We start from the raw sequence: 27,173 nt of genomic DNA on the forward strand, positions 1-27,173 counted from the left end.
AATGGCTAAGAGAAGGGTGGCAATGTGTTGGATGAGGGGACCATTGCCCACAGTAGAACAATGGGCCCGGGATGTATTATATTGCTGCACGCAAACTGAGGTATTTAATGAGCTGCTCCCGCCGCGCAGTCGACCGAAAAACTTCTGGGGACTATACACAGAACGCCTCAGGGGGAAGGAGGGAACGTCTGAGAGGGGCACGGAATCGGGGGCTGTGGGGAACCAGGGGGCGGTGGGGCAGTAGGCTGCCTGGGGGGTGATAGTGTGTCGACGGGAGAGCCGACTGGTGTGCAGAGACCCAGGACATACACTTAAACTGGGGGCAGTGGGATGTGAGGGGCGGGGAGATTGGAGATATAGATGCAGGAGTGTTCTGGGACTGTTAGGTGGCAGAGGGAGGAGCACGGGTAGACCGCGTAAGCTGGTAGAGACTGAGATTTGCATTATTTGAGGAGATCTGTTCGGACGCCTAGATGTTGGGGGATTGGGGGGGGATGGGGAGGGTGTTGAGAGAGTTTGATTAGATTAGTAGCAATAGGAGCCGGCCTCAGGGTTGTAGGCGCACTAGGATGTATGTCAGCTCGAGCAATTTGCTAATAAAGAAATAAATTTAAAAAAAAAAAAACATGCTCTAGTTGTAGGTATGTGCTTTCTTTAGAATGGTCATAAATTCAGGGGAAAGATTAAGATATCCGAATTCTATGACCTCACTAGTCAAATAGCAAGGTTAAGATGTTTTGGATTTGGATGTCTGATTTCAAGTGAAGGTCTGGGTTGAGAGGAAGCTCTGGTGTGTACCTACTGAGTTTGAGGAGGGTAGAGAAGGAGTGGTTTCTTACCTGTAACTCCAGTTCTGTAGTAGGGGTATCTCTGTGTATAGTCATAATCTATGACTAGTCCCGCCCATGTGCGGGGACCCCGGAGCAATCAAAATATCTCTTAAGCTGTCCTGCATTTGCAAACCTGCAAAGACACTTAAGAGACAGACAAAATAATACAGCCTAATAACAATATGGCTGCACTGGCCAGCACTTCATCTGAAGTGAACACAAAAGCCAAAATAAAGTTTAAATGTAATTTTTATTCACATCTGACATGTTCCTTTATTGTATCACACTCCCTTCACCAAAATCCCTTTAAACAATAGAGAGGAAGGGGTGGACAGACAAGCCCTATAGGCTGTCATTATGTGTCTGCTAAAAGGATACCGTGCCTTTAAGGAACTCTCCAGAGACCCCCGGTATCCCAGGATGCACAGCCAAAGCAAGTTACTTTCAGTTCTTTTTGAAGGTGTATAACAGGCCTGATACTGTCAGTTTACTCCACCGGGGAGGAGGGAGGGTCGCTTATGACTATAACAGATACCCCTACTACAGAACTGGAGTTACAGGTAAGAAACTACTCCTTCTGTAGTAGGGGATCTCTGTGTATAGTCATAATCTATGAATAGAATGGCAAGCCCATCCCAACCAAAAAACAGCGGTGGAGTAAAAACCGAACCCCAACAAATTACTGTGCAAACAAATTCCTCAGCGAAGCCTGTCCAACCTGCGCATCTGCCCTAGCATCAGAGTCCAGGCAGTAATGCTTTGTAAACGTATGGACCGACTTCCAGGTGGCAGCCTTACAAATGTCAGCGATTGGAACATTCCTAAGCAAAGCCGTAGTCGCTGGTTTGCCCCTAGTCGAATGCGCTGTAGGCTTACCCCCTAACGTCTTATTAGCTTTCTGATAACAGAGCTGAATACAGGACACAATCCATCTGGAGATGGACTGTTTTGAGGAAGCTAGACCAGTTCTTACCGAACCATAATTTACAAACAGTTGATCCGACCTGCGGATGTCTTTTGTCTTATCTAGATAGAATTTCAACACTCTACGCACATCTAGTGAATGCAGAGACCTCTCCGCCGGAGAGGAGGGATGCTGAAAAAATGTAGGCAAAGTTATCATTTGATTGACATGGAAATCAGATATCACTTTAGGTAAAAACTTAGGATGAGTACGCATTACCACTTTAGAAGCATGGAACACAGTATACGGCTCTTGACAACACAGAGCCTGAATCTCACTTAATCTCCTGGCCGATGTAATGGCCACAAGGAAGGCAGCCTTCCAGGACAAATGCTACAAAGAAGCCCTATGAATAGGCTCAAAAGGCTCCCTCATTAATCTGGACAACACCACGTTCAATTCCCATGGTGGAGAAGGTCGTCTAACAGGGGGAAACACCTTACGCAAACCCTCCACATAATCTTTAATCACAGGGATTTGAAAAAATGAGGTTTGGGAAGGGCCCTTTCTATACGCAGTCAAAGCTGCGAGATGAACTTTAATAGACTGAAAGTTAAGCCCAGATTGAGCTAACTGCAGCAGATAAGGCAGAATAACATCCTCTTTACAGGATGGAGGGTCAATGTCCTTTGCCGTGCACCATAAGCAGAATCTCTTCCACTTATAGTTGTAAGAAGTCCTCGTAGACGGTCTCTTCGCCTCTTTCAAGATCTCCATACAGTCCTGAGGTAGGTTCAAGTGTCCATACTGTACTAGCTCAGGAGCCATGCTGCCAAACTCAAGGACGAGAGATTGGGGTGAACCATCTGTCCTCCGAATTTCGTGAGAAGGTCCGGGCGACATGGCAGGCGCCGGTGTGGGAGAACAGACCGGTGAAGGTCGGTGAACCACCATTGCCTCGGCCACTCCAGAGCAATCAGGATCATCCTGGCTCTGGATTGCGACAGCTTGATCAGCACCGCCGGAATCAGGGGAATGGGTGGAAAGGCGTAGAGAAAGCTGTTGGACCAGCTGATCCATAGTGCATTCCCCAGCGTCCCTGGTTGGTAGTACCTGGACGCGAAGTCGCGGCATTTGCTGTTTTCTGCCGCAGCGAACAGATCGATATCCGGAGTGCCCCACTCTGCGAAGACGTCTCTTAGCACGTAGTCGTTTAGCACCCACTCGTGATTTTCTTGAACGAGCCTGCTGAGCGCATCGGCTTGGGGATTCTGCACTCCCGGCAGATGGGTCGCCGTGATAGTTAGGTTCCCGGCCACCAGCCAATTCCAGAGAGTCTGTGCCTCCCGAGACAGCGTGCGTGAACGGGAGCCCCCCTGCTTGTTGAGGTAATACATGGTAGTAGTATTGTCCGTCTGAACTAGCAGGGAGTTCGTCTTGAAGGAGGGCTGGAACGCCTTCAGGGCCAAGTGTACCGCTCTGAGTTCCAAAAAGTTGATGTGGTAAGTCATCTCCGTCTGTGACCATATCCCCTGAATCTGAAGAGGGCCCGAATGCGCTCCCCAGCCCTGGAGAAACGCATCGGTCACTATGGTCTGGACCGGAATATCCTTGTGAAAGGGAGTCCCCTTGCAGACATTCTCTGAGGAGCACCACCATTTCAGAGACTGTAGAGCGTGTTGGGACAGATGAATCTTGTCCTCCCAACGCCCCCGCCTCTGGTCCCATTGATCCTCCAGACATTCCTGCAGAGGCCTCATATGCAGACGGGCATTGGGGGTGAGAAAGATGCATGAAGCCATCGACCCCAGTAAAGAGGACACCGTCCTCACTGTAGGAGAGTGGGCTGAGAGGAGGTGCAGGGCCTTCCAACGGATAGATAAGCGTCTCTCCCCTGAAGGACACACGCTTGCGTTCAAAGTATTGACTGAGGCCCCCCCAAGTACTGGAGACACTGCACAGGGATCGGCACTGACTTCGACATGTTGATGTGCAGTCCCAGGCGATGAAGCAAGGCAGCTGTCCTGTTGAAATGACACTGGGCTTCCTGGTACATGGAAGTTTTGATCAGCCAATCGTCCAGGTATGGATACACAAACACTTTGTTCTTCCGCAAGTGTGCTGCCACCACTGCCATGCACTTGGAGAACGTCCTTGGTGCAGACTGCAGACCAAACGGGAGTACTGTATACTGGTAATGGTTGTTGCCGACCAGAAACCTCAGGAACTTGCGAAGCTTTTGTGCAATCGGCACATGAAAGTAAGCGTCCTACAGATCTATGGCGCACAGCCAGTCTCCTCGATGCAACTGAGGGTAAATCTGATGCAGGGACAACATATGGATCTTTTCTCTGCGGATCCACTTGTTTGCTTGACGCAGATCTAGAATAGGCCTGAACTCGTTCTTGTCCTTTTTTCTGACGAGAAAGAACCTTGAGTAAGGAATATGCTACTTACCAGTATGCATCTGTTCTTGGCATGTAGAGCTGCAGAGTTGTACACTGTGCATAGATCGCCATCTGGTGTTGGGCCCGGATGTTTGCAGTTTGTTTTTGTTCTTTGGACAGTCTTTGGAAGTCACGAGTTCGGTGACTCCTCCTTCGGTCCGTAGTGCGCATGGGCTTCGGCTCCATCCTCAGATTGTTTTTCGCCAGCAGGGAAATGATGGAGCGTAGTAATAACAGTGAGAAACCCATGTGTGTTGTATCTAAATAAGATAGACTGGAACGGATACAGGTAGCCGGGGAGGCGGGTGGGCGTGTACAACTCTGCAGCTCTACATGCCAAGAACAGATGCATACTGGTAAGTAGCATATTCCATTCGAGGCATATGAGCTGCAGATTGTACACTGTGCATAGATTATATAGCAGTACCCAACCTTAGCGGCGACCACCGGTATCCGTTGCAGCGGTTTGAAATAATGTCTTTAGTACAGCCTGGCCCACACTAGCTTGTTGCTTGGAGTGCACGTCTACACAGTAATGTTTTGTGAAGGTGTGCGGTGTTGACCATGTGGCTGCTTTGCAGAGGTCATCTAAGGGTATGTTCCCTAGAAAAGCCATAGAAGCCCCTAACTTTCTTGTAGAGTGGGCTTTAGGTGGAACAGATAATGTTCTTTTTGCTGTGTGATAGCAAATTTGTATGCACTTTACAATCCACCTAGCTATCCCTGATTTAGAGATGGGGTTGCCTTTATGTGGTGGAGAGAAGGAGACAAACAATTGTTTAGTCTTTCTGAAAGGTTGCGTTCTTTGTATGTAGTACAGTAAAGCCCTCTTAACATCAAGTGTATGTAGAGCCCTTTCCGCAACAGATTGAGGTTGCGAGAAAAAAACAGGTAATTCCACCGATTGAGATGGAAGGGGGAAATGACCTTGGGCAGAAATTTTGGATTGGTACGAAGTATCACTTTGCTGTGATGTATTTGTAAGAAGGGTTCCTGTATAGTGAACGCTTGTATTTCGCTAACCCTTCTAAGGGAAGTGATAGCTACTAGAAAAGCCGTTTTCCAGGTGAGGAACTGTAGCTCGCATTTATGCAGTGGTTCGAAGGGCGGACCCATGAGCCTTGTAAGAACTACATTTAAATTCCATACAGGTGAAGGCGGTGCCCTGGGTGGAATTAAGCGTTTAAGGCCTTCCATAAAGGCTTTAATAGCAGGCACCCTGAACAGTGACAAATGTTGTCTGTTTTGCAGGTAAGCAGCGATCGCAGCTAGGTGTAGGCGTATGGAAGAATATGCCAGGTTACACCTTTGAAGATGGAGTAGATAGCATATAATGTGTTGTATGGATGCATCTAAAGGGTTGATTGTATTGTTACGGCAGTAAACAACAAATCTCTTCCACTTTGCGGCATAGCATGCTCGAGTGGTAGGACGTCTGGCTTCCTTGATAATATTCATGCAGTCAGGGGGAAGGTTAAGGTAGCCAAATTCTAAGATTTCAGGAGCCAGATCGCAAGGTTGAGCTGCGCTGGGTCCGGGTGTCTGATTTCTCCATGGTTCTGAGTTAGGAGGCATGGGGACAGGTGCAGTTTTTGGTGTGGTACCACTGAGCGCTGTAGTAGTGTGGTGTACCACGGCTGCCTGGCCCATGTTGGGGCTACGAGAATGAGCGTGAGGGAGTGCTGTTGCAGGTTCCTGACCACTAATGGAATTAGTGGGAGAGGTGGAAAGGCGTATGCAAATCTGCCTGACCAGTTCATCCATATCGCATTGCCTTTGGACAATGGGTGTGGGTATCTGGCAGCGAAGCTTGGGCATTTTTTGTTGTCGTGGGTGGCGAAGAGGTCTATCTGAGGATGCCCCCACTTGTGGAAGAATGGGCGAAGAACTTGTGGATGCAGTTCCCATTCGTGTATTTGTTGCGTTTGTCTGCTGAGCAGATCTGCCATGGTGTTTTGTATGCCTGGAACGTGCTGTGCCAGGAGATAGATGTTTTGTGGAATTGCCCATCTCCATATGCTCTGGGCTAAGCAGGAGAGCTGGGGAGAGTGTCCCCCCCCCCCCCCTGTTTTTGAATATAATACATTGCAGTCATTGTCTGTGCGAATGAGGACTGCTTTGGCTGAAATCTGTTTTTGAAAGGATTTTAGGGCTAGAAAGATCGCCAAGAGCTCCAGATGGTTGATGGAGCAATTTTTGCTGTGGCGTCCATAGACCTTGCATTGTGAGGTGTAGGAGGTGCGCTCCCCAGCCGGAGAGCGATGCGTCCGCTGTTAGTATCACCTGGGGAACCGGGTCCAGGAACGGCGGCCCTTTGGAAAGGTTTGTGGTGTTCCACCACTGCAGAGAGTGATGAGTGTGGCCGTCCACCAACACCAGATCCGTCAGCTGACCCTGGGCCTGGTTCCACTGTCGTGCTAGGCACTCTTGGAGTGGACGCATGTGGAGTCTTGCATGGGGCACTATGAAAATGCAAGATGCCATCATCCCTATTAGCTTCATGAACACTCTCGCTGGGAGAGAGTGCTGAGGAATGAACGTTTGGCGCAAGGCTTGCATGCTTGCGATTCTGGCTGAGTTGGGATAGGCTATACCTTTGGAGGTGTCTATAGTGGCCCCGAGATATTGCTTTGTGTGAGATGGTACGAGGTGGGACTTTTGGTAGTTCACCGTGAAGCCTAGCTGGTGGAGCAGTTGGATGGTGCTGTTTGTATGTTGCACACATTGTTCGTAGGACGCGGCTTTTATCAGCCAGTCGTCTAAGTAAGGGAAGACGTGAATATGCTGACGTCTGAGGTGTGCTGCTACTACAGCTAGGCATTTGGTAAACACCCGTGGTGCGGTGGTGACCCCGAAGGGGAGAACCGTGAATTGGTAATGCTGACCGTCCACCACAAACCTGCAGTACTTCCTGTGAGAAGGGTGTATTGGAATATGGAAGTATGCGTCTTTTAGATCCAAGGTAGTGAGAAAGTTTCCCTGACAGAGGAGTGGGAGGACTTGTTGCAGGGTGACCATGTGGAAATGGTCCGAATGTATGTATGCATTTAGAGGCCGGAGGTCCAGAATGGGCCTCAGGGTCCAGTCTTTTTTCGGGATTAGAAAATACAGAGAGTAGACCCCTAAATTTTGTTGATTGAAGGGGACTTGCTCTATAGCGTGTTTTTGGAGGAGGGAGATCACATCCTGTTTGAGCAATGTGGAATGTTCCTGTGACATTGGACGGTGCCTTGGTGGGATATTGGTTGGGGTGGATGTTAGCTCGAGACAGTACCCTGACCGAATAATTTGGGTCACCCATTTGTCCGATGTTATGGACTCCCAGGCGTGAATAAAGTGTTGTAGTCTGCCCCCGACCGGAGTGGGATGGTCTGGGGGGAGCGAGGGGAAGTCATTGTGCGGGCGGCGTGGCAGAACGGGTGGTGTTGGTTTTGCCCCTGCCCTTATTGTTGTTGCCCCTGTATCCACCTCTTTGGTAGCCCTTTGAGAAGGTATTTTGAGGAGGGGACTTGTAGGAGGTAAAGGCGCTATCGGTGGAGTAGCCTCTGCCTGTACTACGAAAGGACGAACGCCGAAAGGAGCGTTTAGGGGTTTGGGATTGTAATGCCCCCATAGACTTTGCTGTGTCCGTGTCCTTATTCATTTTTTCTAATGCTTCGTCCACCTTTGGCCCAAATAGGTGTTGTTGGTCAAAGGGGTGATTTAGAATGGATGCCTGGACTTCTGGTTTGAACCCTGAAATTCGGAGCCAGGCATGACGGCGAAGCAGGACACTAGTATTTATGGCTCTAGAAGCAGTGTCTGCTGCATCGAGGGCACATTTAATGGAGGTGTTAGTAATAAGCTTTCCCTCCTGTATTAGGTCGTGAGCTTTACGTTTGTGTTTCTCAGGGAGGTGCCGCATAAGAGCCTCAAGCTCATCGTAGTGTGCTCCGTCATGACGCGCGAGCAGCGCTTGTGTATTTGCAATGCGCCAGATGTTCGCGGCTTGCGAGGCAGTGCGTTTACCAGACGCATCTAGGAGTTTTGATTCCTTATCTGGCGGTGGGGCTTCACCTGAGGACTGGGAGTTAGACCGCTTTCTAGCTGTGGACACAACTAGGGAATGTAAGGGAGCAGGGCCCTTAAATGTATGTAGGGTCTGTGGGTGCTGCTTTGTACTTTTTTTCTATTCTGGGGTTTAAGACCCTGGCCCTGACAGGGTCTTTGAACACCTCTGTAGCATGTTTGGTGACACCCTTAAGCATGGGCAAGATGGCTGTGGATTTATCTTGAATATCAAATGTATCCAGTAAGAAGTCGTCTTCCACTGGTTCGCTATGTAGTTCCACCCCATGGTAGTGTGCTGCTCTCTGCACTAAGTGGTGAAACCCTAGTGAGTCCTCTGGGGGAGATGGCATGGATGGGTAGAGGTCATCTCGAGGCACATCTGGTATGTCAGGGTTTTGGTAATCTTCCCATGGGTCTGGGGTCCCCGGTGGTGTGGGGTCCATTGGGGCGTCCGCTGGATCATAATCTGGATCCCCGTAATCCGGATCTGGGGACGGGGTCGGGGAATGATGAGGCAAGGGTGGCGGAGACCTGGGAGGGAGAGGAGGAAGAGGTGTAGGAGGTGGTGGGGAGGGCACTCTGAGAGGAGATGTGGCAGAGTCCTTCCGCTTGGGTGGTAGAGGAGTAGCTGGTGTGTCAAGACGTCTTTTCTTGAAGGTCAGAGTCAATAGCCCAGTCTTTGGATCCTTTGATAAGGTTTTTTGATAAGGATCGGGTGTAAAAAGGTCTGGTGGGCCCGAATCGTCCGCTGGCGCCGATGTTTATGGAGCCGAGGATTTGGGTGGTTTCTCTGCGCCATGCTTTTTTGGAACCTCCGGTTTTTTCGGCGTCGAGGTAGGCTTCGACGCCGGAGCGTCGGTGCCGAGGGATTTGTGCTTGTGTTTCGTCGGCACCGAAAGTCTAGGCTTCGGCACCGGTGGCTTCGGAGTCGAGCTGGGCGTCACTTTCTTCGGTACCGAACGGTGTTTATCGGCACCAGGAGTCGGCTGGCTCGAGCCCGAGCTGCCGTGAGACTTGTGAGGCTTCGAAACCGGGCCCGAAGGTGGGGTGATAGAAGCTGCATGTTTGGTTTTCCCCAGGCCCGAAGGCGAAGGTCTAACCCGAGTCTCTTTGGATTTGGGCGCGGGGGTGGGAGGGGGTAGAGTACTCACGACCCTCTGCGCCGGTGTGATGTCCTCCAGGTCGGAGTCGTCGGCCTCGGAAGCGCTGACGATGTCTTCCTCCTGCTCGGTGTGGTGTTGCCCCGAAGCTCCGGTGTCGTCTCCGAAGATGTCCGGTGGAGCTGCGGTCGATGAGTGCGCCATGGTGCGTCGAGCTCTTTGATCCCGGATGGTCTTTTTTGATCGAAAAGACTGATGGAGGTCGGTGTGGGGAAATTTAGACCCACATTTTGGGCACTTTTTGAACGGAGTCCTTTCCATCGGCCGGGACCGGAGGCGAGGAGGGCCCGAAGGCCGGTGCCGATGTGTGGAATCGAGAAAAGTGCCTCTTCGAGAGATGAAGAAACTCCATGAACGAGGATTTTCCGTCGAGGCTGGAACCGTAGAAGTTCGAAGCCGGAGCACGAAGTATCACATCCGAGCCCGATGGCGGAAAAAAACAATCTGAGGATGGAGCCGAAGCCTATGCGCACTACGGACCGAAGGAGTCACCGAACTCGTGACTTCCAAAGACTGTCCAAAGAACAAAAACTAACTGCAAACATCCGGGCCCAACACCAGATGGCGATCTATGCACAGTGTACAATCTGCAGCTCATATGCCTCGAACAGACCTTTTCCTTTTTGCCTCAAAGGAACAGTCTCTATCGCCTTCTTCTTTAACAGAATGTCCGCCTCCCACTGGAGCTCTCGCACCGAGTAGGGAGAGCGCACTGGTGGAATCTGCGGAGGCGGGCTGGTGAAACGAAGACTGTACCCATTGCAAACAATGTTCAGCACCCACTTGTCCCGAGTTATTGTTCTCCAGTCTGCCAGGTAGTATTGAATACTACAACCCCCCCCCCGCTTTTAACAGGACTGCCTCGGGAACTGTTGTTGTTGCTGGTGTTGTAGTTGACCAGACTGACGCCCTTGGCCGCGTTGTTTAGAATAACGCCTGCCATAGGAACGGAATGATCTCTTCTGTTCCTTGGGGTTTTCCAACCCTACGGCCTTCAGGGTTTCTGCTTCGGCCTTCATGCGGGCCATTTCGTCATCCGCATGAGACCCGAACAACGTCGTGCCAGAGAAAGGTAAGTTAGCAATCTTTTGCTGCGCTTCAGGCTTTAGAGAGGTAAGTCTCAGCCAGGAATGTCTCCTTATGTGTACTCCATGACAGTACCCATGGGCCGCCAGCAATGACACATCCCCCGCTGCACCGATTATCTGGTTGGAGACCATCATGCCCTCATTCAACACCTCCTGGAAGTCTTCCCGTTTATCCCTAGGCAGGGAGTCAGCAAACTGTTGCAGGGAGTCCCATAATGATCGGTCATAGAGGAAGAGGAGGAGGAGGAGGAGGAGGAGGAGGAGGAGGAGGAGGAGGAGGAGGAGGAGGAGGAGGAGGAGGACGACGACGACGACGACGAGGAGGAGGACGAGGAAGGGAGGAGGGAGGAGGAGGCCGCGGCTGAGGTTGCGGTCAAAGCAGTGGCTCCATTGGCGAGCGGCGCTGTCTGCGGGGCTCAGTACGACGTCGATGGGGTCTCGACGTCGACTGTGAAGCCTTCGACGGCTACCTAGTCCGAGGTCTCGCCGGCCCCCCTCTCGACGAACGTAGAGGACGCCGAGATCCAGAGCCCTGGATCGACGGCGAACACACCGGTGCTGTACCTTTCGCCGTAGTCGTCCTCGACATCGAACGGGATCTTCCGGCCGGAAGCGTCGTTTCTGCTCCTTTTTCTGCCCGGATGTCCCTCCAGTGGCTGATGCAAAAAAACAATTGGACAGAATGCAGAACAATGTCATACATTCACCCCAGTACAGAGATCTGGGCCTAAATCCATCGTTTTTTTGCTCACCATGTCATTCCAGTTTGAACCCAGCCATATGCAAATCAGTCTTGACCCTGTGCCCCATGGGAACAGTCCAAACCGAACTGCCAAGCCAGGTCCTCCCTGGACTGGAAACAAGCATCCTAGGACCGGTTTTGGCCATGTCTAAACTGGGGTGGTGTAGTGGGCAAAAGAACAATGGATTTAACCCAGATCTCTTGACTGGGGGAGAATGTATGCATTGTCAGCATTCCGTCCATCATTTGTTTGTTGTAACGCTTTTCGCCCTAAGTGGGATGGGTATTCCCAGACGTGGGACCCGTGCTCACTACGCCACTGGAGTCAAGCTATCCTGGCTGATGACAGCTGATAGCCAGAAACCGGTCCTAGGATGCTTGGTTCCGGTCCAGGGAAGACATGGCTTGGCAGTTCGGGCTGGACTGTTCCCATGAGGCACAGGGTCAAGACTGATTTGCATATGGCCATGTCTAAACTGGGGTGGTGTAGTGGGCAAAAGAACGATGGATTTAACCCAGATCTCTTGACTGGGGGAGAATGTATGCATTGTCAGCATTCCGTCCATCATTTGTTTGTTGTAACGCCCTCCAGTGGCTGAAGCATGGGCAGAGGATGGGGAAGGAGATCCTCCATGCCCAGAAGTCCCACCTGTTCTCTGCTTCTCCTGTCCCTGAAGGAGGATCTTCTCTCTGTCCCTCAGGGTCCTCTTGGAGAAGGTCTTGCAGATGTCACATGTAGCAGGGACATGTGAAGATAAGCAGAGAATACAGACATCATGTGGGTCCGTCTTGGCCATTTTCCTCCCACACTCAGGGCATTTATCAAATAAAGCCATGCTAAGAGTGGGCAAACTGCACCAAACTACCGGATGCAGCAGAGAAAGGCTCTAGACGTCGAATGAACAAACTTTTATCTTCAAAAAACCAATTTTATCCAAAATATCCACCCAAATGGGTAGAGCTCAATGCTCCCGGGTCCTGTTAGCAGGAGCCGGAAAAAAGAACTGAAAGTAACTTGCTGTGGCTGTGCATCCTGGGATACCGGGGGTCTCTGGAGAGTTCCTTAAAGGCACGGTATCCTTTTAGCAGACACATAATGACAGCCTATAGGGCTTGTCTGTCCACCCCTTCCTCTCTATTGTTTAAAGGGATTTTGGTGAAGGGAGTGTGATACAATAAAGGAACATGTCAGATGTGAATAAAAATTACATTTAAACTTTATTTTGGCTTTTGTGTTCACTTCAGATGAAGTGCTGGCCAGTGCAGCCATATTGTTATTAGGCTGTATTATTTTGTCTGTCTCTTAAGTGTCTTAGCAGGTTTGCAAATGCAGGACAGCTTAAGAGATATTTTGATTGCTCCGGGATCCCCGCACATGGGCGGGACTATTCATAGATTATGACTATACACAGAGATCCCCTACTACAGAACCATGGTTGGAGAGTCCAAGTGGGAGCTACTAAAATGAGGGCGAGACATTTACCCAAGTCTCCAAACCACAAACTGCGGGAGAGGCAGAAAAGCGTAGGAAAATCTCCCCGACCAATTCATCCATATAGCATTGCCTTTGGATAGTGGGTGTGTAAACCTGGAGGCAACGACTGGGCATTTTGCTTTGTCTGCAGCTCTGAATAGGTCCATTTGTGGAAACCCCCGCTTGTGAAAGTATGGGAGAAGGACTTGTGGGGAAGTTACCACTCACGGACTTGTTGCTGCATCCTGCTCAGGAGATCAGCAAAAGTTGTTGTCCATCCCCAGCAGGTGTTCTGCCAGCAGATGGCATTTTGCGACGTATTGCCAAACGCCAAATCGTCTGATATTGTTGTGATAACTAGAGCGCGATACTCAAAATACAGCCCTCCTGATCTTTACATATGGCACTGGGCTGCTGTTTACTTGACAAAGCACTAACATTCAGAAAGATGTTAAAGAGGCAAGCATTTATTTGCAGATTAACTGAAGTATAACAAAAGCAAAGAATGTGTCCTGCCCAGTTTAACTTAAAAACCTTGATTAAAAAAAACAAAACTTTTGTAAACCATTTTTATTAAGAAAACAGAAGGAACGGTTCAAGGCAATAAGTGGGTACACAGTACAGATTTACAAATTTCAACACAGTGCACGATAAGCACGGGTCACTTCCCCACATGTACACAAATTAATATTGACCAGCATAACCATTAAGCATCGAGCACATAGGCGGAGTAGTGAGCAGACTAGGCACGCGCACCACTTGGCATCTATCGATCGAGCAGTCATCTTGTTCCGTCTAGGGTGGGAGCATGGCATCAAGTCCGGGAACATCCAATAGTTGAAGTCTGTCACGCTGTAACTCAATGAAAGGGCATACATGTCACCTCTCCCACTTATAGTCCGATTTCTTAGGGCTCCCTCTGTGCTTGAACACGTCCTTCTCGGCAATCATTGCCCTATGCATATCAATAGCCCAATCACGCAAGCATGGGCCCGCACCCACTTACCATCTCTGTACAATGTTGCATTTTGCAATGGGCCACTCCAATGAGGCCCATGTCTGTTCGGTTTGCGTGAGGTCTGTGGCTTCCCACATATTACAGAGGCACAACTGGGGTGAGGCCTTCAGAGTCTTAACACCCACTATCTGCTTTGTAACCCTATCCCAGTACTGTAGCACAGTGGGGCAATCCCACAGAATATGGAAGAAAGTGCCCGGCTGGTTACAATGCCGAAGGCACTGGGGGTCAGGTCTTCTATCCATTTTAAACAAGGTCTTTGCATCAAAGCATACGCGGTGGAGGATTTTCAGTTGGACCAGGCACAGTCTCATTGGGATAGCCACTTCGAGGAGAAGCCAGTGCATCGTGCCAGTCTTCCTCATCTATGTCCCCCAGGTCCCCCTCCCAACTCTGCCGGAGACGTTGCATGGGGTCAGGACGATTGTTCAACTTTTGTGGGCACAGGGTCAAGTACCAATATGTCCTCCAATGGAGTGGACTCAGGCAGAGGAAGATCCTTGGGCAAGGCAGCTGTAACTGCATGACTAATCTGTAGATATCGAAAAATTTCAGTCTGTGCTAGCTGATACTTGGACTGCAAATCTGCAAACGTAGCCAATTTACCCCTCACCCACATGTCCCCCACTGTCGAAATGCCCATTATGTCCCACTTGTCAAAACCAGGGCATTTGCTGAGCTGACCAAATATGTCTGGCTCCCAGAGTGGCGTGTCTTTCATAAGTTTGTTATGCCAACCCCATTTCTTATTGACTTCATGCCAGATCTCCACTGCGAGTGCTGTAGGTCCTGTGAGGTGAAGCTTGCGGGGATTTGTATAGAATGCTCTATTATAACCGCCCCGTCCCAAGAGCCAACCGTTTGTATGCAAATTTGGGTCGTCATGCTCCCCATGCACCCACTTGTTGATCGCAATCAGTTGAGAGGCTTGGTAATATAGCTGCATATCAGGCAATGCAATACCACCATCATACCACCCCGTCAGTTTTTTCATAGCAATGTGTGGGGCCCGTCCCTCCCACAGCAGCATTCGCACTATGCGATCAATACTGGCGAAATAGGTGTCAGGGATCACGTTGGGGGTGTTCTGCAGTGCATAAAGGAAATGCGGCAGTACTAACATCTTAAAAAGTGCGGCCTGCCCCAGGAGAGTCAGGGGGAGAGATCGCCAATGCTTAGCGTCACATCGAAGACGGGTCAAGGGCATTAGCAGGTTGGACTCATAAAATAAAGTCTGATCCAGGGTAATAAAGATAACAAGGTATTTGAAACCCTGTGAAGCCACCGGTATGCTGCAACCCCTAGGATTACGCGGCGGTTCACCCCACAGAATGTAAAGTTGGAACTTAGCCCAATTAATAATATATCCCGAGTGGGTGCCAAACATATGGCAAATATGGAGGACTCGACTGAGACCGCGAAGGCGAGGTCAAATAGAGGAGGACGTCGCCCGCATATAATGAAATGCGATCCTCCTGGTCCTCTGTCCATTTAAGGCCCCAGATCTCCGGATCTCCCCTGATCCAAACCGCTAGGGGCTCCAACACCAGGACAAAGAGTAGGGGTGATAGGGGTCACCCCCGTCTGGTGCCTCGCCGCAGTGGGAATTGCCCAGAAACATGGTTATTGACGGTCACCTGCGCGGTGGGTTGGGCATAAACCAACTGAATCCAATTAACAAAATTGGGGCCAAACCCCATCCTAGTCAGCACTGCGAAAAGAAAGTCCCACTCGATGGTATCTAACTCAATAGAGGCATCCAGAGACCGCAGGATCGCATCCTCCCTGATAGTGTCTATCCTGCCCAAGACCCCATTCAATCACCTTAAGTTCAAGGCTGTGTTTCTTCCTGGCATAAACTGATTGATCCGGATGCACCAGCTCAGTAATGTATGGGATGAGTCTATTGGCCAGTAGTTTTGCTAGAATTTTCACCTCAATTGTGAGGAGGGAAATGGGACGATTTTGTGATAAAGTGGCTCTGTATTGAATATGCTACTTACCAGTATGCATCTGTTCTTGGCATGTAGGGCTGCTGACATTCATATCTGTGCATAGATCGCCGCCTAGTGTTGGGTCCGGATGTTTGCACGTTGTTGTCCTGGAAGAGTCTTCGAAGTATCCTGGGATAGGTGACTCCTCCCCTGGACTACAGTGCGCATGGGCATCCTCTCCATCCTCAGATTGTTTTTCGCCATTGTGGCAGTGATGGAGTAGATACAGAAAGTGATGACCATGCTTACAGTAATTCTGAGAGCTGCAGCTGCTACAGGCGCCGGGGAGGAGGGAGGGCGATATGAATGTCAGCAGCCCTACATGCCAAGAACAGATGCATACTGGTAAGTAGCATATTCAGTTCGAGGCATGTGGGCTGCTGAATTCATATCTGTGCATGCCTCTATTAGCGGCGGCTACCAGTGCCAGCTGCAGCGGTCTGAAAAAGAGTTTTGAGAACAGCCTGTCCTACAGCTGCCTGCTGTTTTGATTGCACATCTACACAATAGTGTTTGGTAAATGCATGTGTAGTGGACCAGGTGGCTGCTCTACATATATCATGCAGGGGAATGTTTCCTAGGAAAGCCATGGAGGCCCCTAACTTACGTGTTGAGTGAGCTCGTGGGGGAATCGTTAATGTGCGTTTAGCCTTTTGATAGCAAATTTGAATACATTTAATGATCCATCTGGCTATACCTGCTTTGGAGATAGCGTTACCTTTGTGTTGTGGCGCAAAGGCAACGAAAAGTTGTTTTGTCTTCCTAAAGATCTTAGTCCTGTCGATATAATACATGAGGGCTCTCTTCACATCTAGTGTATGGAGTGCTCTTTCTGCGACAGTTTGTGGGTTTTGAAAGAAAACAGGCAGTTCAATAGTTTGGTTCATGTGGAACTGCGATATCACCTTGGGCATGAATTTGGGGTTGGTACGTAGTACGACCCTGTTGGCGTGAACCTGTATGAATGGCTCTTGAACGGTTAGTGCCTGGAGTTCACTAACTCTCCTCAAAGAAGTGATCGCTACTAGGAAAGCTACTTTCCAGGTGAGGAATTGAATCTCGCTGAAGATGTTGGCTGGGGCCAGTGCCGCTTGCTGCGCTTCGAGTCTTGCTGCTCGTCGATTCCGAAGAGTCTTCTTGGATCGGAATCGGGCACAGGCCATACATGTAGATTCGTCGTGATCCGGTGAAAGGCATTTGTTGCACACCGGATGGACGTCGATATGGGGATATTTCGCATTGCATACGGGACACCGCTTGAATGGTGTCCTCGATTCCATCGTCGATGAAGGGTCGATGGTCGGGAAAAATGCGAAAAAGTTGGTTCTGGAAGTTAGTAAACTAACAATATACTATCGATACCGATCGGGAACAGTACCGACGCGAACTAAAGGCCTTTTGGCCTGTAAAAAGTTTTTCCTAACTTGAGTCAAGATAAGCACATCCGAACCCAATGGCGGAAAAAAACAATCTGAGGATGGAGAGGATGCCCATGCGCACTGTAGTCCAGGGGAGGAGTCACCTATCCCAGGATACTTCGAAGACTCTTCCAGGACAACAACGGGCAAACATCCGGACCCAACACTAGGCGGCGATCTATGCACAGATATGAATTCAGCAGCCCACATGCCTCGAACATACTGTTCCCAAATAGGTACAGTGTACAGAGTTCACAGTCCCCAGAGGTTTGGCAGAGGCTAAAGTTAGATATAACCTTACTCTCTAAAGTGGTAGCTTAGTCAAGCAGTAAGGCAGTATCAGAGGAAAGTGAAAAGCATTTGTTGCACACACTCAGTCAGCAAATGGTCTCACACACTCAATAACTGAACTCTAGGCCAATGGTTTATATTTAAAAAGTATATGCTTGTTTTATTTTAGAACCAAAAATAGGTATTAAAATATACTTTCTCAGAATGAGATGCTTTATATTAATACGTTTGCAATATGCAATTGACTTTTGTAGGAAGTTACAAGTGGTTGCAATAGGCAACACAATTCTAAACACAATAATGCATCAAGTTCAATGGAAGTTTCAAGTTACTTGCCACAGATTACTTTTAGGATTACTTTTGGAATTCCAGGACTGGATTCAGTCCTGGGTCAATACTGGGAATCAAGTGATAAAAGTCGACTTAATTACTGTGATGATTTTTAGATAATATTTAGCTATCTTAAAAGTTGACACGTAGAAAATTTTTCATAGAAAATAGACAATGATTCCCTATGGCAGAAAATTCAAGTTGCAGGTATAGTATGTTCTCGTTACTTTTGTAATCCAGCACTGGGTGCCTAGACTCAGTATTGGGACCTTTATCCAAAACAGGTAAGTAATTATGTTTTCAGATATTATACGATTTTTAAAGAATATTTAACATTTGCAGAAATTGACACTTGGAAGAAATTTCACAGAAAAACAGTCAATGATTTCCTATGGGAGAAAATTGGGTTACTGGTAGATACAGTTGTAAGTAGTTTTCAGAGTCCGTGCTGGGGACCAAGATCCAGCACTGGGAGCTCACCTAAGAGCAGGTGAGTATTTTCGTTTGTTACTCGGCTGATTTTTGGTGAATATTTTAAGTTTTGAAAAGTCCACACTTACAAGAAATTTCAGGAAAAGCCAGTCAATGTTACCCTATGTAGAAAATCGAGTTTAAAGGTAAGTACTCGACTGGCAGAGTTAAGGTTCTGGGCATAGACTCCGGGTTCTTCCAGGGTCAGTTAGGTACAGTTGGTTCACCCTAAGCAGCACAAGGGCGGCCGGGTGCAGAGAGAGAGTTAGGCCCAATGTTATCCTATGAGAGGTAGGGGGGCCTTGGTTGGTGGCTGCTGACTAGCAGGCCACGCGGCTGTGGGAGCTGGGCTCCTGGTCACTTACTCAGGGCAATTGGGGAAGTAGAAAGGTGTAGAGGTTGCAATGCCAGGGCCACTCTGGCGGCTGGGTGCAGGGTGCTTTTGAGCCTTCGGGCGCTCAATTGACTTCAATGGGAAATCTCCGCTTTAGAAAAAGTCTGCAAGCTCAGGGACGAAGATTCTTCAGGTGCCACCACCACTTCGAGAGGCAAGTTGGGTAGTTGGAGGATAGGTAGGTACCCCGGGATTGGGCACAGGGGCCGCGGGGTGCCAGGTGCCTTTGGTGTTGGGAAATCTTACCCTCTGATCACAGTTGGGGCGGCACCTTGTTCTGAGGCTGCAGGCTTCTTCAGGAGTGTCAAGGGAGGTCCTTGGGTGCCGGACTCAGGGTCACAGTCGCCGTGGGGTCTCCTCGTGGTCTTTGTTCACTCCGGCACAGGCCAGGCTTGGCGGGTGCAGTGTGCTGGGTTCGCGGCTCCGGGCTGCTGCCAGGGATTAGAAGTAGTTTTTGAGTAGAGCCTCTACTCATTGGAGTCCCAGGGAGCTTAGAGTCAAAAGGTAGCCAAGTCCTCCAGGGTTTGTGAGGTTGCTGGCCACAAGAGATGCCGGGTTGGAGCAGGAGCAGGTTTGAGGGTCGACAGGCCGGTAGGGCTGGGGCCAAAGCAGTTGGTGTCTTCCTCTTAGCAGCTGCAGGGCAGGTCTTCTTTCTTCTAGCTCTTCTTCGGATTTTGGAATCTGGGGAAGGAAGGTTCAGGGTGCCCCTAAATACAAGATTTAGGGGCGTTACAGGTAGGTGAAGGGCAGGGGCCAATGGGTCCCTGTCCTGGGGTGGGTACACCCCCCTATCCTGCCTCTCTCCTGTGGGAGGGGGAAGTAGCCTAGTCCTGATTGGGTAGGGCTTCCCATCTTCAAGATGGTGAGAGCCCGGAGATGTGCTTCACCTCGCCTTCCCCACCTGAGGGGTGGGGTTGGCAGGCTGGCACATCCCCGGTCCTTATTTGGGGTTTCCGGCCAAGCTTCTCGCTAGAGTGGGGGGTTGCAGTGGCCTGGGGAAGCTCACAGAGGCGGAATGCCTTTGAAGCTTCCCCCTGCCCATCCTGGGGGAGGAGTTTTAGCACCTCGCCCAGGATGTGCATTGTTGCAGACCCAGGAGCGATGGGGCTCTCCTACCCAGGGGTCCAGCAACATGTCTGCTGTGTGGCAGCCTAGGCAGCCTCAGAACAGACGTGGGTTGTAGGTTAGGTTTCAGGGGGCCTCTCTAAGATGCCCTCTGGGGTGCTTAGTACATTAAATCCCACACTGGCATCAGTGTGGGTTTAATGTGCTGAGAAGTTGGATACCAAACTTCAGTCTTGCCATTATGGTGCTGTGGAGTTAGTGTTTGACCAGCTCCCAGCACCATATACTCTTAAATGGCAGCACTGCACACAGTGCCCAGGAATGGACCTGGGTACTGTAGGGGCACAGGGCTCCTGCTCCTGTGCCCACACCATTGGCATAGGGCACCCAGGTAGAGGGGTGGCTGATGTATGCCATGGCAGTGTAGGTGGTGGGCATGGCACACAGGGATGTGTGCCATGTCGACTCTTTGTTTGGTCTTGTACCCAGACACAGCCTGCAAGGGCTGTGTGTGTGTGTGTGTGTGTGTGTGTGTGTGTGTGTGTGTGTGTAAGGGTACAGGGCCTCTAAGGGTGGCACAATGAGTGCTGCAGCCCTTATAGGCCTTTGCTGGTCACAAGGCCCTGGGTACCTAGGGTACCATTTACCAGGGGCTGACATGCAGCCAGGGTTTGCCAATTTGTGTTTTAGGGAAGGAACATAGGCCCTGGGCACCTGATTGTACTTTGAGTGTGCCCTGGACTCCTGCCATTCAGCAAAAAAGTGGGGGCATACCATGCAAGAAAGATGGCACTTTCTCACAGATATGACCTACAATCCTCTACTGGTTTACCTGGTTTGTGTGTAACCACAATTGAGGCCATGACTTCAGGCAGTAGAACCCCAACATCAAAAGGTTCGGAATACATTTGCAGTAGGTGGGGAAAGAGCCTGGAGGCCATTGGCTTGAAGAATTCAATTGGGAGGCCATTGGGTTCCATAGCTTTGCCGGAGCGCACATCCTGAATCGCTTTCTGATTTTCAGTCTGTGAGGTCGGTCTCCAGGGAGACTCTAACTTGCTCGGACAAGCAGGCGACTTGAATAGTCGACAGGAGTCCCGAAGCCATGGAGGACTGACGTCTCGGCGGATGTATACCCCGAGAATTAAGAGGCGAACGTGTCGGCGATCTGCTGGGGATCAGGGAGAAGTTCTCCATCAGCCCCAAAGATAGAGTGCACCCACCTAGATGCTTGTTCTCTTTTCTCGAACCAGGCCAGAAGCCTACCCGTTCACCCGCCATGTTTATATATCTTATGCCGGGTGCCGTTATATCTAGCTTTGGCCGCTTCCGTCAGAAGCCATTGATAGTCAAGGCCCACCATGTCTACCGAGTGTTGCGCCTCCATGTCAGGGGTACACGCCAGGGCTTTTTCCTTTGCCAGGATTTCCTCTTCTAGCTCAGCCACTGGCGTAGTGAGTTCCCTCTTTTGCCCCACCATCAGCGGCAGAGCACGGCCCTTCATAACGGCACCGAACACCCCCCCCCACAACACATGCTGAAGTGACCTACCCCACATTTTCTGTAAAATAGCAGTCAGCGTCTTTGGGCAATGCCTCCCTAATGTGGGGTACCTTAAGTGCCCAGGTGTTTATAGTGAGGGTAGTGCGGCGCTTGGTTTGCCCCAAGGTTAGTGTCATGAGAACTGGGGAATGATCCCCGCATGAGGCACCTGGAGTCAGAAGACCGATATATCTTGAGAGTGAACATGTGGTCAATGCGTGATTGACTATTGTGGCCCCGGAATGAAAAGTAAATTGTATGGTGTTAGGATTAAACCATCGCCAGATATCCACCAAGCCCATCGCGGACAAGAACTCCGAAAATTGAGATCCCCTGGAGGGTCCCTTCGGGGTGGGAGGCGATCCTTTGAGTAGTCTACTGCCAGATTAAAGTCTCCCCCCAGCACCAATAACCCCACTGGTATGTAGAGTAGGAGTGCTCCAAAATCCCGCAACACAAGACGCTGTAGTCCAGAGGGGGCATAGATGGATAAAACATACAGTGATGTAGGGATTCAGTCCGACCAGTGATAAGATCCACCGCGGACAAATGAACACACCTATAGGTACCACCCGTTTACCCCATGATGATGCAATTAGAGTCAATGTGAACAAGCTGTGCCACAGCAAAAATGTATAGGTGCATAAATCGAGTGGACCATCAATGTGGAGGAAAACAAGCAGCATCACTGCACAAGTACCAAAAACAAAAAACACAAGAAACAACCCCCCCCCCCCCACCCCCCCCCCCCCCCCCCCCCCCCCCTAGCTGCTAGTACTCAACTCCCCACCACCCAGCTCCCTACATAACGGGCACAATACATCCACCACCCCCAACTTGAGTGCCTGTCGCCCACAACAGATTTAGGAACGTGATACAACCCCACTCCCTGAGGCATCTGTTCGCAAAGAAAATAACCCCAGCCGTTGACCCCATAACGTACTATTCAAACATGAATGGTCATTGCAAATAAACCTACAACAATATTAACGCGCCCACAGCAAACCAATAACCAAGAGTAAGTGTGCATACATAATATATTACATGCCGGAACACCTGCAAAAGGTGGTGCATTCCAAAACCGTATTTATGAAATGAGTGCTCAGGGAGCCCTCCGACTCCAGAGGCAGTCTTTTAAACTAGCCTATCTCCGACCGCTATCCCTCCGGGCCGCTGAGTCACCACCAGGCGGAGACGCCTGCTGCAGGTGGCTCCCACCAGAATTACTAGTGCATCCCACGGGCTTGTGGGGACGCTTGCCGACAGTTCGCTAGACTTCGAGCCAGTCCCATGCGTCTGCCGGTCTAGTGAAGAACCACAGTTTACCCTCTGACTCGATCCGCAGCTTGGCCGGAAACCTAACATACTTTATTTCTTGGTCCCTCAGCGCACGCTTCACGTCCAGGAAGCTACGCCGCTGCTTCTGAACCCGCGGGGTGAAGTCAGGGAAGGTGAATTTACTTTTGTCGATCAGCCACCTGGCCCTCGGCCCGTTCCCAGCACCCCAAAGATACGAATGTTGTTGCGTCTAATGCGGCCTTCGTAGTCAAATTGCAGGGTCAGTGCCCCCTGAGCATTTTGAAGTTCAGTCACGTGACGCTTGAGGAGGTCTGTATCATTCATCAGTTCATTGGTAGTGCTCTCTACGGCACCAATGCGGTCAGACATCTTTGTCTAATCAAATAAACTTATGTGGCGACTATCGATACGGGCTTCAATGAGGTACACACAGTCGTTATCGCAATAATAAGTCCTGCAGTGTGGGATCTGGTTGCTCCCCTGGTGGTTGGGTTAGATTGCGCCCACCATGGCCCTTTTCCCCACACAAAGTTTTCCAATTTTGCTCAGCCATAATGCCGCAGGTGGGCTCGATGTGCCAGGAACCCAGGAGGAGCGGGGGGGGGGGGGGGGGGGGGGGGGGGTGTGGGGGATCGTGTGACCTCCAATGACTGAGGGGGTGCAATGATGACAAGCCAGAGAGAGAACACAGTACCCACCGCCAGCGATAAGGAACAACGTGGGCCCCCAAGACCGCACCTCCACTCCTGGGAAACAAGGGGAATGCTGGCTCAACTCACGCACCGCTTTTATAATACAGGTGCACCAACCATCAGTAGGAGGCCCTATGGTACACACTCTTGGCCCTTTAGTGTGCTGCAAGGCTTCACTTCACCTGGGGCGGCATCGCCGGGCCCACCGCAACTGATGCATGGCATCCCACTGTGGAGGCCGAAGGAGACGGGAGGGCGTGGCGTGCCAGAAGGTCTGTGTAGCTCCACTGCCCCCCTCACCCCTGGGGCGGGACGCCTCTCCAGATCGATAGAGGGCGGGCCCCGCGCCAGTCCAGAGACCACAATGAAAGAGTGCTTAGGCTGCTAAAGTATCTCGGCACAGCAGCTCTCAGGGAATTAGACTGCAGTCAGAAAAGACAGCCATGGGGGTGGCACACCCTCCACTGGAACCTCTGAGTCGGGAATCACAGAGCGGCCCTTTCCAGCACAGTCGCAGGCCCGTCCGCCACGCCGCAGCGTTGATTAGTGCACACGCCCGGGGAGGAACGGTGCACCCACAGGGCCGCTGAAGTCGCCGAGCCGCAACGGATGCTGTCTTCCCTCACGGACACCTTCAATTGAGACTATTTCACCCAGCCGTGGGGCAAGATGTCAGTCAGCCAGGCTCCACCACAGGCATTTCTGGCCAGGGCACGATGTTAAATTTTGGATTGATCGGGAGTGGTGCGACGGAGCTTGGCTACCATGCGGCCATTTCCCTCAGCAGTTGGCCACACCCCCAACACCTTGATTTTTGAAGGCATCTTGCAACAGATGTGTCAACAAATAGGATAGTCTATTCAAAAATTTTAAAAAGTGCCTTTTATTTACATGTAGATGCATTTTACCTTACTTCGTGAGAGAACACCAGTACACTGAGAAGTATTTTTCAAAGTGCTAGCTTCAAACATGAATGTAGAAACATTCATACCCCCAACCCTCGAACAATGCTAATAGTGAACTTGGACAAGTCAGCTGTCCTGCAGACCACTCTTGGTGGCCTTCGTTTATTATACAAGGACAACATCATAGTTAACACAAGAGCAGGTTTTGTACAGCCCTCAGGATAGTGGATCAGTTACAGCATAACAGTATTGACAAATGCAAGACTTCTAGAAACTAGGGCCTTGATTTAGAGGGCAGTATGGAATGAAAACCTCAAAACAACTCCTCGACTCACTGCTCACAACATACATACATCGCTTCCCCCCCACACCCACCTTACAAACCCCTTCTCCCAACCCCAATATCATAACCTATTAATGCGGCCTTTGGTCACACCACAGACTATATTTTTTGGCCCCTGTGAAAATGTTTGAGAGTTTTAATACTTTAAACTAAAGCCATCTGCCATATATTTCGGTGTTTAGCATAGATGTAAAACATAGGTAGCTGTGCTTAGCTCTGACTTGGACTTTGGTAATACCCTGGACTCCAGCCATGCTACACCTCAATGAAGCTGTTAAAGCAGTGATACTCAAAGTATGGCCCAGGACCGCATGTGACCCTCCTGGCCTTATATATATATATACATACATACATATATACATATACACACACACACATACATCAAGCACTTCTTTAAAGGTTAATTGCAGTCAGTAAAAGGAAGTAACTAAACCCTTAACTTTAGGAAATCATTTTTGAAGACAGCAAACATGAAAGAATACGATACTTTTTTCAAAATTCAAAAAGTGTATTTCATTGACCTGTAGAACCATTTAACCTTAATAAATCAAACTATAGCAGTGCATTCAGAAGTATATGTTTTTTTTAAAGTGATGGTTTTCAAACATGAATTTAGAAACGTTCATGCTTTCGAACCACCCCCAACCCCCCCCCCTCCATACCACCCTGACAATGCCATTAATATCCAAGCACAGGAGATGGGTTTGTACAGCATGCATTCTGAAGTCATGTATTCAAGGTCCTCTTAAATGGGATAATGAAGAAAAAGGAGGGAAATTTAGATAAAACTGCCCAGGATCACACAATTTGGTCAAGTGGAAAAGCCGCGATTCATCCCAGGTTTTCAGGTTTCACATTGCACAATTGCGTTCAGCCACTAGATATACAGGCTTCACTTCCACTACACCCACTTTATACCCCCCCTCGCCCAGCTGGCATCAGTGCAGCCCTCGGTCACACCAAAGATCAAACTAATGGCCCCCGGGAAAATGTTTGCGAGTACCCATGTGTTATAGGAACACATTTGCTAGATGGTCACATGAGCATCAACTGTTTTTCCAAAGCCCCTTTATCAAGTCCCAGTTTTTTACCTGCAAGTACTTTGCATGCTGTGACTTACAGGCAACTGCACTCAGTGGTAAGTCGGCCAGCTATGGGAAGCATTGTATGGTTTCATTGGAGAATTAAATCAGATATGGAGACAATACTCACTTCAACAAGTCTTCTCTACATTGTTTCTGTGGAGCGAAACAAGCAACGGCCCAGACTTTGATCTCAATACCAGCATAGAATTGCTTCCCCCGCATGTCCCACACACCCTGATTTGGTGTTGCTACAGTTTTGTTCTGGAAATAAATAAAAGAGCAACTTCAGACTGAAATGTGCATCACCACAGATGTATATACAAACACAAAAATCTAAAGTAAAGGAAATAAGTGATTAAGCATTGTAAATGCACTCTTTCAGGTTCGACTTCCTGGTTTTGGGGTTTTCTCTTGGTAAGAATCACACAAATCAAATGCTAAGACAGCAGGCATTCTAAACACCTGCTCTCCTGGAAATTAGCTTACTCTGCCGCCATACTGCAACATGGGAGCTGGTAACACTCTGCCCGTAAGCTCAGTCATTTCATTGTGAACAACAATGCCAAACTCTTTTAGGTAAGGATCTGGTCCTCCCACCATGCTGTTACTCTTCACCTAGAAAAGAGGAATGAGAACAGTTACTGAGTTAGCAAGTCACCATTCCAAATGCTCTATTCGGCAACTACAGGAAGCCAGCGTGAAACACCTTTAGAATACCATTACATTCAGGAGTAATCAAGTCAGTGTGGTTCAGAAACTCGAAACATGCAAATAATTGTGTCACAGCCAACCATACTACCTTTCTACAAACTGGTGGAGTCAGAATAAATTTGTCTGGCAGCCTTCATCGATTTCTTTATGAAACTAAGTTAACATAACTCCGATTTCTACTACTACTAATTCCATCATTAAACAATGTATGCAAATCAATAAATGCTACAATACTTTAAAACTGTAGAATGGTAAACTCCATTAAGCATTCATTGTTAATATGAGAAGCTTCAATAAAAGACAGTGGCACAGGGTCAATAAAAGATGGTATGGGCCTTCTGCTCAATCATTCTAATGTTTCCCTCGGTTTCTTCTCGTTAAATTTAGAACATCCTACCCTCAATTGGGCGGGACCTTACAGCAGGACAGCTCTTACACTTCAGGCTATAAAAGTCATTGAGGGCCATTGTCTGCTTATAGGTGTTGGTCTGCTATTTGGGCCCAAAACTTACGAGGATACTGAACTTAGGGTATAGCCCTTTGCAAGGGGCTAGAATGTGGTGTTCCAACAGGAGTATTTGAAGCTTTACTCAAAACACTGATATGTAGAGGCCAATAAAAGCTGCTACAACTTACTCCCTTATAATAATTACTCGCTTAAGGCAAAGACCAATAACTCGTCAAGAGGATCTTTAACAGCTGTTCTAGCCCTCCACAGCTGTAAAGTTAATTTAAAAAAATTACTAATAAGTTATTCATTGAACCCATTTTAATTTTTCAAACTCACATTTGCATTAGGAGGAGAGGGTCCTGCATTGTAGTACCTTCACAGCTGCCATAATCCAGCACACCTTATACCAGTAGTTGCCTCAGAGGCACAGTTTCTTAGACTCCAGCAGGGCGGATTTCAGAACAAATTG

The 27,173-nt window shown here is 49.3% G+C and overlaps 1 protein-coding gene across 3 annotated transcripts in view; it reads right to left on the reverse strand.

The window, feature by feature from the left end:
* The window catches only part of AGO4 (argonaute RISC component 4), a 588,224-nt gene that overhangs the window by 158,366 nt on the left and 402,685 nt on the right, over nt 1–27,173 (reverse strand). For all 3 annotated transcript variants that reach the window (XM_085647981.1, XM_085647979.1, XM_085647980.1), the window contains exons 10-11: nt 26,029–26,157; nt 25,670–25,803 (exon numbers count right to left, since the gene is read on the reverse strand). In XM_085647981.1, the coding sequence (XP_085504107.1) occupies nt 25,670–25,803; nt 26,029–26,157 (263 nt within the window). The remainder of the gene's footprint in view (nt 1–25,669; nt 25,804–26,028; nt 26,158–27,173) is intronic.

This window comes from Triturus cristatus, chromosome 3_2 (genome assembly GCF_964204655.1).
Source record: "Triturus cristatus chromosome 3_2, aTriCri1.1, whole genome shotgun sequence".
Lineage (NCBI taxonomy): Eukaryota > Metazoa > Chordata > Amphibia > Caudata > Salamandridae > Triturus > Triturus cristatus.